Source organism: Salvelinus sp. IW2-2015, linkage group LG16, assembly GCF_002910315.2.
Source record: "Salvelinus sp. IW2-2015 linkage group LG16, ASM291031v2, whole genome shotgun sequence".
NCBI lineage: Eukaryota > Metazoa > Chordata > Actinopteri > Salmoniformes > Salmonidae > Salvelinus > Salvelinus sp. IW2-2015.
In genome coordinates this window covers 9,713,940-9,728,661 of record NC_036856.1, presented here as the reverse complement: position 1 = coordinate 9,728,661, position 14,722 = coordinate 9,713,940, and the positions used below count along the sequence as shown (strand labels likewise).

Below are 14,722 nucleotides of genomic sequence, written 5' to 3'. Positions count from 1 at the left end.
ATCTTCTCCTGCCTTACCAGGAAAAGAGTAAGGGGGAATATTTTTTAGTGTTAGTTCCCAGGCAAGTTTACCAAGCTGGAGCTGTTGAACTTTTTTGGAAGTACTGTTCATTTCAAATTTCACTGTCCTATCGCTTTAAAATGGGAGGTATTCTTATCACAGGAGGTTGGTGGCACCTTAATTGGGGAGGACGGGCTCGTGATAATGGCTGGAGCGGAATAAGTGGAATGGTATCAAACACATGGTTTCCATATGGTTTCCATCATTCTATTCGCTCTGTTCCAGCCAGCATTATGAGCTGTCCTCTCCACAGCAGCCTCCACTGATTCTTCTCTATGTACAGTACCAGTCAAAAGTTAAAACACCTATCATTCAAGGGTGTTTCTTTATTTTTACTATTTTCTACAGTGTAGAATAATAGTGAAGACAAACTATTAACACATATGGAATCATGTAGCAACCTGGAATACATTTCAATTAACAGGTGTGCCTTGTTAAATGTTAATTTGTGTAATTTCTTTCCTTCTTAATGCGTTTGTGCCAATCAGTCGTGTTGTGACAAGGTAGGGGTTGTATACAGAAGATAGCCCTATTTGGTAAAAGACCAAGTCCATATTATGTCAAGAACAGCTCAAATAAGCAAAGAGAAACGACAGTCCATCATTACTTTAAGACATAAATCCGGAAAATTTCAAGAACTCTGTTAGTTTCTTCAAGTGCAGTTGCAAAAGCCATCAAGTGCTATGATGAAACTAGCTCTCATGAGGACCTCAACAGGAAAGGAAAACCAAGAGTTACCTCTGCTGCAGAGGATAAGTTCATTAGAGTTAACTGCACCTCAGATGGCAGCCCAAGTAAATGCTTCACAGTGTTCAAGTAACAGACACATCTCAACATCAACTGTTCAGAGGAGACTGCGTGAATCAGGCCTTCATGGTCAAATTTCTGCAAAGAAACCACTACTAAAGGACACCAATAATAAGAAGAGACTTACTTGGGSCAAGAAACACGAGCAATGGACATTAGACCAGTGGAAATATGTCCTTTGGTCTGATGAGTCCAAATTTGAGATTTTTGATTCCAACTGCCGTGTCTTTGTAGAGACACAGAGTAGGTGAACAGATGATCTCCGCATGTGTGGTACCCAAGGTGAAGCATGGAGGAGGTGGTGTGTTGGTGCTTTYCTGGTGACACTGTCTGTGATTTATTTAGAATTGAAGGCACACTTAACCAGCATGGCTACCACAGCATTCTGCAGCAATGCGCCAACCCATCTGGTTTGGGCTTAGTGGGACTATCATTTGTTTTTCAACAGGACAATGACCCAAAACACACATCCAGGCTGTGTAAGGGCTATTTGACCAAGGAGTGCTGCATCAGATGACCTGGCATCCACAATCACCAGACCTCAACCCAATTTGAGAAGGTTTGGGATGAGTTGGACCGCAGAGTGAAGGAAAAGCAGCCAACAAGTGCTCAGAATATACAGTTGAAGTCAGAAGTTTACATACACTTAGGTTGGAGTCATTAAAACTCATTTTTCAACCACTCCACAAATTTATTTTTAACAAACTATAGTTTTGTCAAGTTGGTTAGGACATCTACTTTGTGCATGACACAAGTCATTTTTCCAACAATTGTTTACGGACAGATTATTTCACTTATAATTCACTGTATCACAATTCCAGTGGGTCAGAAGTTTACATACACTAAGTTGACTGTGCCTTTAAACAGCTTGGAAAATTCCAGAAAATTATGTCATGGCTTTTGAAGCTTCTGATAGGCTAATTGACATCCATTTGAGTAATGAATGTGCCACTGTCCTGTAAAAATAAAATAAAACTCAAACTCAATTGGAGTGTACCTGTGGATGTATTTCAAGGCCTACCTTCAACTCAGTGCCTCTTTGCTTACATCATGGAAAATCAAGAAAAATCAGCCAAGACCTAAGAAAAAATGTGTAGACCTCCACAAGTCTGGTTCATCCTTGGGAGCAATTTCCAAACACCTGAAATACCACGTCATCTGTACAAACAATAGTACCAAACTAAAAACCATGGACCACGCAGCCGTCATACGCCTCAAGGAGACGTAGTCTGTCTCCTAGAGATGACGTACCTTGGTGCCAAAAAAAGTGCAAATCAATCGCCAACAACAGCAAAAACCTGTGAAGTGCTGAGGAAACCAGCTACAAAATATCTATGATCCACAGTAAAACGAGTCCCTATCGACATAACCTGAAACCGCTCAGCAAGAAGAAGCCACTGCTCCAAAACCCACCATAAAAGCCAACTATGTGTTGCAATTGCACATGGGACAAAATCGTCCGTTGGAGAAATTTCTTGGGTTGATAATAAAAAATAAACTGTTTGGCGCAGTGATTGGACCATCGTTAGTGTTTGGCGAAAAAGGAGCTTGCACCAACAGAACAACCAATCCCAATCGTAACACGGACTGCAGCATCATGTTGTGGGGGTGCTTTGCTGCAGGAGGGACTGGTGCACTTCACAAAATAGATGGCATCATGAGGAAGCAAAAGTATGTGGATATATTGAAGCAACATCTCAAGACATCAGTCAGGAAGTTAAAGCTTGGTCGTAAATTGGTCTTTTCCAAATGTACAATGACCCCAAGCATACTTCCAAAGTTGTGGCAAAATGGCTTAAGGACAACAAAGTCAAGGTATTGGAGTGGCCATCACAAAGCCCTGACCTCAATCCCATAGCAAATTTGTGTCCAGAACTGAAAAAGCGTGTGCGAGAAAGGAGGCCAACAAACCTGACTCAGTTACACCAGCTCTGTCAGGAGGAATTGGCCAAACTTCACCCAATTTATTGTGGGAAGCTTGTGGAAGGCTACCTGAAACATTTAACACAAGTTAAGCAATTGAGTGTATGTAAACTTCTGACCCACTGGGAATGTGATGAAAGAAATAAAAGCTGAAATAAATCATTCTCTCTGCTATTATTCTGACATTTCACATTCTTAAAATAATGTGGTGAACCCAACTGACCTAAGACAGGGAACTTTTACAAGGATTAAATGTCAGGAATTGTGACAAACTGAGTTTAAATGTATTTGGCTAAGGCGTATGTAAACTTCCGACTTCAACTGTATATGTAGGAACTCCAAGACTGTTGGAAAAGCATTCCTCATGAAGCTGTTTGAGAGAATGCCAAGAGTGTACAAAGCTGTCAAAGGCAAAGCTTAGCTACTTTGAAGAATCTAAAATATATTTTTTAGTTACTACATGATTCCATATGTGTTCATAGTTTTGACGTCTTCGCTATTATTCTACAATGTAAAAAATAGGAAAAGTAAAGAAAAACCCTTGAATGAGAAGGTGTACTGTACATCGGGGGTATAAGTATATTCTCCAGCGTCTTACAATTCCTGTCGGTCCTTCCCTGTAGCATACTTGTTAAAAGTTGTACAGTATTGGTGGAAAATGGATGTTTCAGTGTTTTGCTGTAGTCAATTGGCATTCGCATACTGTAGATAAAAGCTGTATCCCTGTGAAGAGCAGAACATTGATCAACTTGACAAAATTGAATGTAGCATTTAAGTCGAAGCATTACATCCAACGTATTAAGGTGCAACATTTCCCATAAAAAAAATTAGCATAAGTCTAACAATTAATAAAATAACATGAATACAATCAACAGTTCAGAGAGAACATTGTGTTAAACATTTCATAACGACTTAGGCTGGCAGATGTGTTGGTTCAAATTCCAAACACTTGTGGCACAATTTTCCCTATAAACTTGTTTCCCTCAAGAACAAATTAAACAAGACATTAGGGGCTTATTCAGGCAAATGGGAAGTTATCAAATGTCAATACAGACATGATTTTCTGTTGTGTATTACAGGGAATCATATCAACTCTGTTCACTACATTTCTATCTGCAACTTTCAAAGCATCGCACCCTACTGGACAAAAACCCTTATTAGTCTACTCTACGGCCCTGTCCAGAAACAACCCATAGCCCCTAACCCCTAGACACTTGTGGAGATCTGACAGGATTTCATAGGTTTAAGCTACAGTATATGAGAATTTAACCACCTGATATTTTAACCACAATTTAACCACMCTGATAGGTTAGGTGGAATTTTTACCACATTTATTACACCTATCCATTCCTCTCAGATCTACACAACCTTCAGTAAGCTGTCCAGTCGAATCATGGTTTGGCTCAAGCGCTTCAGAACTGAATTAATTTACAACAGAGATTGTAAAGTGCTACTGGATGGTGGAGGCACCCTGATAACTATGCTTACAAAGCACAGAGACAATCAGACATAGTGAGGACATCCCAAATATATAAAAGAAAACAGAACCATTTCATATCATATTTAAAAATGTGACACAAACGTAAAACATGATCCCATAAAAACAAATACAATTTTACAAATATGAGTGTAAGTGGTGTTTGTCTAGATTTAAAACAACCCAATCAACCACAGTACTTCAGGACATTTTTAAATGCTTGACTTGTATACATTGGGGTCTGAAATGATTGACACCCTTGATAAAGAATAGCAATACTGACTGTATAAAATAAATAATAAAAATACTGAGCTATATTGTGTGCTAAAAAACATGACATTTTTTTTCACCTAACAGGTAGGGGTCAGAATTATTGACACCCCTAAAGATTCTTATAAATTAGTCTGTATCAAGGGTGTCAATAACTTCAGATCCCCACTGTATATAATTATACTGGTACTGTTTGTTTCATCCGCCATACTTAACTTGCTTTAGTTCTCAAACTCAAACTTTTAATTTAGATCAATAGAGGGCGCCAGACACATGTCAATCAGTTATGTCTTTTTGCATAACTTGAACCTCTTGAAGTTCTAAGAAACGTTTGTCGTCAGCGACAACTCGAAACAGGCAGTCTAGGTTAAGGGGTAACCAAGAAGTCTGTGCTACATTAAAATCATTTCTCTCTCCATACCCTGAGGTTTAAGTCACAATTATCTCACTATTCAGGTACATACTGGATTTGGTTAAACTTATCATTCACAGAACTCTCAGTAACTAAATAAAATATACTAGTTTATGCTTACTGAATTCAAACAAATATAATCCCCCTAATTGTATGGTGCAACAGTTCTAAGACCCTGTAAATTGATCACAATCCTTACAATATTCTATTGAATAGATCTATATTCCATCATTTTGAGGAAGACATTTTCTCAGTAGAATTCCTTGCTCCATCAGGAGACGTTGGTGAGACTGGTTAGCCATGTAATTAGTTCTACCTTTGATCAGCTAGACATATACAGCAGTCTGTTTCTGACACTTTACCCCTAGAATCAACTACAGAAAGCAGGACTAAAAAGTCCCATCTGGCACAAAGGAGAAAAAAAGAGGATATAACGATGCTTCTTGTTCTACAAGATTAAACGGAGGGAAAGTGGTCAGTGTAAAGGTGTCTTCAGTGTAAAGGGACTGTTGTCATTACATACTGTTGTTAAAAAGCCCACCTTGCACGTCCAATTGCTGCTGGGACCCACGGACCAAGGCAGGGACTGAATGAGGTGCTGGGTGGGCTAGGGTTGGTGTTACGTGCCAAGCCGTAGGTACGCTACACTATTGCCTTCCTGACCCAGTTCTCTGTCCATATCGTCTCTGTCGTCCCCGTCCAGCCCGGGGCTCAACGTCCTGAGATGGCCGGGGCTCCTAACTGACATGGTGGTCAGACTGAAGGCCCGGCCAGGGTGAGGGGAYGGGGGCCGGTGTCTGGTGCTGCTGCTGGGCTCTGGGGATTGAGACAGGGCCGGGGTCTTCCTAGAGGTCTCTCCCCCCTGTGACATCTCCTCCTCAGGTGGGCTCTCCAGGTCTGACTCGACGTCGCCCTCGTCCTCCTCCTCCTCCAGGGTGAGTTCAAACTGGAACTTGTCCCCTGTGGAGGTGCAGCAACCCCCCGCCATGGCCTCCAGGGCCCCTGGCCCCCCGTCAAGGTCCATGTCCTCGAGGGTGGGTGAGGGGCTGCGCTGGATCATACTCTGGTACCACTCCCGGTTGTCCTCCAGCGTGTCCAGAATGTCCTGTGCGTCAGGGTGGACCAGGTCAGCCCACGTCTCCCACAGAGGGTGGACAATGTAGTCTATGAATCCCACCTGCAGGGGGGAGTAAATATGAGAGATGTAAATGCACAAAGACCCATACTTGTGAACTTTTGCTAAGACCATTGGTTTAAACCATTGGTCTCAAACGGCTAGTGTCTAGCTTTTCTCATAAACCATGCTGACAAAATTTGCCACAATGCAATATCCAGTAACAAAATTCTTATCAGCCAATTAAAATTGTCTACGTAGTTGGATCTGATCCCAATACTTTCTCACTAAAGTATCCATTGAACTTTGAGCCAACTGTCTTAGCGAACTGTGCCCCCAATCAGTCATAATGGTTTGGAAAAAATACAACCAGTTGACAAGACCTCCATCTTCGATTTATTTTTACGATGGATGTAGCTAAAAATATAAACGTATAATCCCCGTAAAAGCACATGGATGTGTATGAAACGGTAAGCAAAAACTTAGAATTTGGTCATATATGCAGAAATGTGCCTTACTGCCTTTCGAATTTTGTGGAACATCAATAGCTTAGCCATGGAAGCATCATGCAAAATAAATTGGAACACTCCACTTAACCAAGCAGTTGGATGGTTTAACAATCTCCCTCTGGTGGCCAAGTTGACCTGTTTAACAAATGCAATTGGATGGTGGCTATACCCTTTAAGGATGATTCCTTATTTAGTTTCCAGATCGAATTATCTGCTCAGCTGGCCGTCCCCAGCATCGTGGCAAATTTTGCCAGGTTGGCCTATGAGAAAATCTAGCAGCTAGAAATGTAAGACCAATGATTTAAACCGATGGTTTTAGCAAAAGTTCACGAGTATGGCCCCACACTGTTTTGATGGGTTCAAACAGACAGTATGACAATAACTTGTAAGCAACTGGGTCTGTTAAGCAGTGCCAAAGATCTGCGGGTGGGATTGCAGATTTGCATGAGTGAGAGAGCCTGCGCGACTTCGCCTGCGTGCACACTACTTGTATGCTATGCACATGCGCTGTACAGTACCTGGGTCTTCTCGACAGAGGCATTGTGTTTGTCACACATAGGGCTGATCTCCATGCCCTTGTCCCTCTCCCTGTCCCCCTGGGTGAAGAACTCCATCATGATGCGGTCCGTCCACTGGCGGTAAACGTCCAGTGGCTTGGTGGGGTTACTCAGGTCAGCACAGTGAACCATGTTCTGCAGGACCTTGAGACAAGCACAAAGGACCCCGTTAATCTATTGCTTTGATCTTTTCAGAATATTTTTTTTATTACATATACACTACTGGTCAAACGTTTTAGAACACCTACATTGTAGAATAATAGTGAAGACATCAAAACTGTGAAATAACACATATGGAATCATCTAGTAACCAAAAAAGTGTTTTATATTTGAGATTCTTCAAATAGCCACCCTTTGCCTTGATGACAGCTTTGCACACTCTTGGCATTCTCTCAACCAGCTTCATGAGGTAATCACCTGGAATGCAATTAACAGGTGTGTCTTGTTAAAAGTTAATTGTCGAAATTTCTTTCCTTAATACGTTTGAGCCAATCGGTTGTTGTGAAAATGTAGGGGGGAATACAGAAGATAGCCCTATTTGGTAAAAGACCAAGTCCATATTATGGCAAGAACCGCTCAAATAAGCAAAGAGAAACGACAACCCATCATTACTTTAAGACATGAAGGTCAGTCAATACGGAACATTTCAAGAACTTTGAAAGTTTCTTCAATTGCAGTCGCAAAAACCATCAAGCGCTATGATGAAACTGGCTCTCATGAGGACCGCCACAGGAATGGAAGACCCAGAGTTAGGTTCAGTAGAGTTAACTGCACCTCAGATTGCAGCCCAAATAAATTGCTGCAAAGAAACCACTACTAAAGGACGCCGATAAGAAGAAGAGACTTGCTTGGGCCAAGAAACATGAGCAATGGACATTAAACCGGTGGAAATTTGTCCTCTGGTCTGGAGTCCGTGTCTTTGTGAGACGCGATGTGGGTCACCAGATGATTACTGCATGTGTATTTCCAACCATAAAGCATGGAGGAGGTGTTATGATGTGGGGGTGCTTTGCTGGTGACACTGTGATTTATTTAGAATTCAAGGCACACTTAACCAGCATGGCTACAACAGCATTCTGCAGCGATACGCCATTCCAGTTGGTTTGGGCTTAGTGGGACTTGTTTTTTTTTTCAACAGGACAATGACCCAACCCACATCCAGGCTGTATAAGGGTTATTTTACCAAGAAGAAGAGCGATGGAGTGCTGCAACAGATGACCTGGCATCCACAATCACCTGACCTTAACCCAATTGAGATGGTTTTGGATGAGTCGGACCGCAGAGTGAAGAAAAAGCAGCCAACAAGTGCTCAGCATATGTGGGAACTCCTTCAAGACTGTTGGAAAAGCATTACAGGTGAAGATGGTTGAGAGAATGATAAGAGTGTACAAAGCTGTCATTAAGGCAAAGGGTGGCTATTTGAAAAWTKTCAAATATCAAATATATATTGATTTGTTTAACACTTTTTTGGTTACTCCCTGATTCCAAATGTGTTGTTTCATAGCTTTGATGTCTTCACTATTATTCTACAATGTAGAAAATAGTAAAAAGAAAGGAAAACCCTTGAATGAGTAGGTGTTCTAAAACTTTTGACCGGTACTCTATATTTTGTCATTTCTATTTCAGGTATTTATGTAGAAACCTACATTTACATGACACTATGTCTTGACTTACACTATATATAAAAGTATGTGGACACCCCTTCAAATTAGTGGATTCGTCTATTTCAGCCACACCCGCTGCTGACAGGCCTATAAAATCGAGCACAGCCATGCAATCTCCATAGACAAACATTGGCAGTAGAATGGCCTTACTGAAGAGCTCAATGACTTTCAACATGGCACCATTATAGGAGGACACCTTTCCAACAAGTCAGTTAGTCAAATTTCTGCTCGACCTGCACCGGTCACTGTAAGTGTTGTTATTGTGAAGTGGAGACGTCTAGGAGCAACAATGGCTCAGCCGCAAAGTGGTAGGCAACACAACCTCACACAACGGGACCGCCAAGGGCTGAAGCTCGCAGCGCGTAAAAATCATCTGTCCTTGGTTGCAACACACACTACTGTGTTCCAAACTGCCTCTTGAAGCAACGTCAGCACAAGAACTGTTCGTCGGGAGCTTCATGAAATGGGTTTCCATTGCCGAGCAGCCGCACAGAAGCCTAAGATCACCATGTGCAATGCCAAGCATCGTCTGGAGTGGTGTAAAGGTCGCCGCCATTGGACTTTGGAGCAATGGAAACGCGTTCTCTGGAGTGATGACTCACGCGTCAACATCTGCCTGAAAAGGAGTATAAGCCTTCATCGTTGGCATTTCTACAGAAGTGTTTGGTGATAGACTAGGAATGCCTTGAAGATCGACCAGTCAATCGTGATCGACCGGTTATCAAACTCAGCAAAAAAATAAACGTCCCTTTTTCAGGACCCTGTCATTCAAAGATAATTCGCAAAAATCCAAATAACTTCACAGATCTTTATTGTAAAGGCTTTAAACACTGCTTCCCATGCTTGTTCAATGAACCATAAACAATGAATGAACATGCACCCGTGGAACGGTCGTTAAGACACTAACAGCTTACAGAGGTAGGCAATTAAGGTCACAGTTATGAAAACGTAGGACACTAAAGAGGCCTTTCTACTGACTCTGAAAAACACCAAAAGAAAGATGCCCAGGGTCCCTGCAAATCTGTGTGAACGTGCCTTAGGCATGCTGCATGGAGGCATGAGTACTGCAGATGTGGCCAGGGCAATAAATTGCAATGTCCGTACTGTGAGATGCCTAAGACAGCGCTACAGGGAGACAGGACGGACAGCTGATCATCCTCGCAGTGGCAGACCATGTGTAACAACACCTGCACAGGATCAGTACATCTGAACATCACACCTGCGGGACAGATACAGGATGGCAACAACAACTGCAAAAGTTACACCAGGAACGCACAATCCTTCCATCAGTGCTCGGACAGTTCGCAATAGGCTGAGAGAGGCTGGACTGAGGGCTTGTAGATCTGTTGTAAAGCAGGTCCTCACCAGACATCACCGGCAACAACGTCGCCTATGGGCACAAACCCACRGTCGCTGGACTAGACAGGACTGTCGGTTTTGTCTCACCAGGGGTGATGGTCGGATTTGCGTTTATCGTCGAAGGAATGAGCGTTACACCGAGGCCTGTACCCCGGAGCGGGATGGATTTGGAGGTGGAGGGTCCGTCATGGTCTGGGGGCGGTGTGTCACAGCATCATCGGACTGAGCTTGTTGTCATTGCAGGCAATCTCAATGCTGTGCGTTACAGGGAAGACATCCTCCTCCCTCATGTGGTACCCTTCCTGCAGACTCATCTTGACATGACCCTCCAGCATGACAATGCCACCAGCCATACTGCTCGTTCTGTGCGTGATTTCCTTGCAAGACGTTTCTTTTTTATTATGGCCGATTGGTGTTCTGCCATGGCCAGCGATAAACCCGGATCTCAATCCCATTGAGCACGTCTGGGACCTGTTGGATCGGAGGGTGAGGGCTAGGGCCATTCCCCCCAGAAATGTCCGGGAACTTGCAGGTGCCTTGGTGGAAGAGTGGGGTAACATCTCACAGCAAGAACTGMCAAATCTGGTGRAGTCCATGAGGAGMAGATGCATTGCAGTACTTAATGCAGCTTGTGGCCACACCAGATACTGACTGTTACTTTTGATTTTGACACCCCCTTTGTTCAGGGACACATTCCATTTCTGTTAGTCACATGTCTGTGGAACTTGTCTCAGTTGTTGAATCTTGTTATGTTCATAGAAATATTTACACATGTTAAGTTTGCTGAAAATAAACGCAGTTGATTTTTTTGTTGAGTTTATAACATGGTCTGAGAATAACAATATTGGCAGGCCAGGCATATAGCCAATATGCTGTGATAATGTATTAGACCTACCGCACAAACCTCATTCRTACAAAACTGTAGGTTAATGTTACATTTTTTAAGTKATGCGAAAGTGAACTTGACTCAGATCAGTGGTCACCAACCTTTTCTAAGTGATTGATAGTTGGTATTCAGCAGTCTTAAAAGTATGCCTTATTTACTTTGAAGAACTACTAAAATAGTGATTTTGTCAGACAGCATAGGCAGCAGCTCTATATATATTATTTGATGACGTTGAATTAAATATTACATTCATCAAATAAAACAAATGTAATATATGCAACAACTGAAATATTTTATTAAAGTAACGTGAATAAATTATGGTTAATAAATGCTAAGTAGCAATGGGCAGCCACTACCATCATGGGACTTTTATTAATTGTTTTATTKTGMGTTGTTGCAGCATTCAGSCCACATAAAGCATCGTGCAATTAATAAAAAAATAAAAACCGAAATTCAAAAAACTTGGTTATATTTTAATAATCTAACCAAAACCGAAACGACCTCAAAAAGCAGAAATTGCTCAGCACTAGTCAGGGGCGGACTTAGTGATTTGGAGGCTCCATGCAGAGGCCAGTCTGAGGCACCCCCATGTCTATTCAACAAAATCATGGCTACTGAACAAAGAGCTGTTTGGAGCCGGCTCATTTAGGTGAACGGAGCAGAATGAAAAGCCTAACTGAAAACACCTAACTGAAAACACTAACTGAAATGTTCTTCACTAGTAAAGGTTTTGTATCACCACATACTGTAGAACAGGGGTGGTCAATCATTTTGTCTCGAGCCACATCGGGTTTTCAGAATTCAACAGAACAAATMTTTTCCCAGACAGATTTCTTACTCAAAAACAAAATTTGCAGGCCATAAAAGGGCAGTTATTTTTTAACAGGCTTATACAGTAGGTCCTTTATAATTTCAACATACTTTCTATCTCGTTTTAGGGATGCACTGATGTGGAAATTCTGGGGCCAATACCTATATGTGATATTTTCGTTGGAATATCGAGCAATAACTAACTGATAAATATTTTTTTACATTTTATGGCCTTTTTTTGTGCCCTTTTTCTCCCCAATTTCGTGGTATCCAATTGGTAGTTACAGTCTTGTCTCATCGCTMCAACTTCCMTACSGACTCGGTAGAGGCGAAGGTCGAYAGCCGTGCGTCCTCAGAAACACAACCCAACCAAGCCGCACTGCTTCTTGACACAATGCCCACTTAACCCAGAAGCACCYATGTCAGTGTGCACTGRGACCGGCCCACCACAGGAGTCACTAGRGCACGATGGAACAAGGACATCCCTGCCGGCCAAAATCTTRCCTAACCCGGACGACGCTGGGCCAATTGTGCGCCTCCCCATGGGTTTCCCGGTCGGCTGCGACAGAGCCTGGACTCGAACCCAGAATGGCACCGCTAGCACTGCGCTGCAGTGTCTTAGACCACTGCGCCACTCGGGAGGCCTACATTTGATGGCCTTTTTAACCATTCTAGCACATATACAAACTGCAACCAACTTTCAGAAAATATGTCAAATGACTTGAAATTGGGAAAGGTGTACATTTGTATTTACATAAAAAATGAGTGAAATGCATCGGAAAGGTATGCTAATAGATGTTCGGGAAAATATAATCATGGMAATAATGTGTGTAGAAAAAAAGATATGCATTGTTTTCAATTGTGGTTTTCTCACAGTCCCTTCTAATGTGTCCTTCCAGCTTAATGAGTTTCGTAGAGGGAAATAGAAAGAGTCTTAGCTTTCAGGAAAGGGGTCATAATAACTAACAGACCCAAGTGTTCAAAAGTTAAGATAACAGAGAAATTATGTATTATTAAACAAAATGATGCCAAGTTCACAAGAACCCTAATGATATGAGGCCCCGGGCAATTGCCTGAGTTGCCTAATGGTAAATCCGCCACTGCCCGTGGCATCTACTAATCTAGGAATGACCTCTGACCTGGATGCGGTCTGAGTAGTTGTCCAGCAGCAGCACTCCCAGACTGGTCACCTTCTTGGTCTCCACCATGGTCTTCAGGTCAGCCAGGAAGTTCATGTGCTTGGACATGTCAGTGGCCAACACCTGCAGAGGACAATACCCATTCATCAAACTTACTTCAGTCACTAAGTCCAATGGCTCAGTGGGTTAGAATATGGTCCTGCCCACATCCAGGGTTGTGTTGTGGGTTTGATTCCCACATGGGCCACATGCTGAATATACCCTGAGTGTACAAAACATTAGGAACACCTTCCTAATATTGAGTTGCAGCCCCTTTTGGCCTCAGAACAGCCTCAATTTGTCAGGGRATCAAATCAAATCAAATTGTATTTGTCACATACACATGGTTAGCAGATGTTAATGCAAGTGTAGCGAAATGCTTGTGCTTTTAGTGCAGTAATATCTAACAAGTAATCTAACCTAACAATTTCACAACAACTACCTTATACACACAAGTGTAAAGGAATGAATAAGAATATGTACATAAAAATATATGAATGAGTGATGGCCGAACGGCATAGGCAAGATGCAGTAGATGGTATAGAGTACAGTATATACATATGASATGAGTAATGTAGGGTATGTAAACATTATACACTGCTCAAAAAAATWAAGGGAACACTAAAATAACACATCCTAGATCTGAATGAATTAAATATTGTTATTAAAAACTTTTTTCTTTACATAGTTGAATGTGCTGACAACAAAATCACACAAAAATGATCAATGGAAATCAAATGTATCAACCCATGGAGGTCTGGATTTGGAGTCACACTCAAAATTAAAGTGGAAAACCACACTACAGGCTGATCCAACTTTGATGTAATGTCCTTAAAACAAGTCAAAATGAGGCTCAGTAGTGTGTGTGGCCTCCACGTGCCTYTATGACCTCCCTACAACGCCTGGGCATGCTCCTGATGAGGTGGCGGATGGTCTCCTGAGTGATCTCCTCCCAGACCTGGACTAAAGCATCCGCCAACTCCTGGACAGTCTGTGGTGCAACGTGGCGTTGGTGGATGGAGCGAGACATGATGTCCCAGATGTGCTCAATTGGATTCAGGTCTGGGGAACYGGCGGGCCAGTCCATAGCATCAATGCCTTCCTCTTGCAGGAACTGCTGACACACTCCAGCCACATGAGGTCTAGCATGGTCTTGCATTAGGAGGAACCCAGGGCCAACCGCACCAGCATATGGTCTCACAAGGGGTCTGAGGATCTCATCTCGGTACCTAATGGCAGTCAGGCTACCTCTGGCGAGCACATGGAGGGCTGTGCGGCCCCCCAAAGAAATGCCACCCCACACCATGACTGACCCACCGCCAAACCGGTCATGCTGGAGGATGTTGCAGGCAGCAGAACGTTCTCCACGGCGTCTCTAGACTCTGTCACGTCTGTCACATGTGCTCAGTGTGAACCTGCTTTCATCTGTGAAGAGCACAGGGCGCCAGTGGCGAATTTGCCAATCTTGGTGTTCTCTGGCAAATGCCAAACGTCCTGCACGGTGTTGGGCTGTAAGCACAACCCCCACCTGTGGACYTCGGGCCCTCATACCACCCTCATGGAGTCTGTTTCTGACCGTTTGAGCAGACACATGCACATTTGTGGCCTGCTGGAGGTCATGCTCTGGACACTACGCTGACAGACACAGCAAACCTTTTTGCCACAGCTCGCATTGATGTGCCATCCTGGATGAACT

At 42.8% G+C, this 14,722-nt stretch overlaps 1 protein-coding gene across 3 annotated transcripts in view; it reads right to left on the bottom strand.

Moving 5' to 3' along the window:
• Window positions 1-3,543: 3,543 nt before the first annotated feature.
• LOC111975805 (3',5'-cyclic-AMP phosphodiesterase 4C-like) overlaps window positions 3,544-14,722 on the bottom strand; it is a 114,892-nt gene continuing 103,713 nt past the window's right edge. For all 3 annotated transcript variants that reach the window (XM_070447508.1, XM_024004407.1, XM_024004409.2), the window contains 3 exons: window positions 12,988-13,110; window positions 7,091-7,273; window positions 3,544-6,126 (listed from right to left, as the gene is read on the bottom strand). In XM_070447508.1, coding sequence (XP_070303609.1) covers window positions 5,569-6,126; window positions 7,091-7,273; window positions 12,988-13,110 — 864 coding nt within the window. In that variant the 3' untranslated portion in view covers window positions 3,544-5,568. The remainder of the gene's footprint in view (window positions 6,127-7,090; window positions 7,274-12,987; window positions 13,111-14,722) is intronic.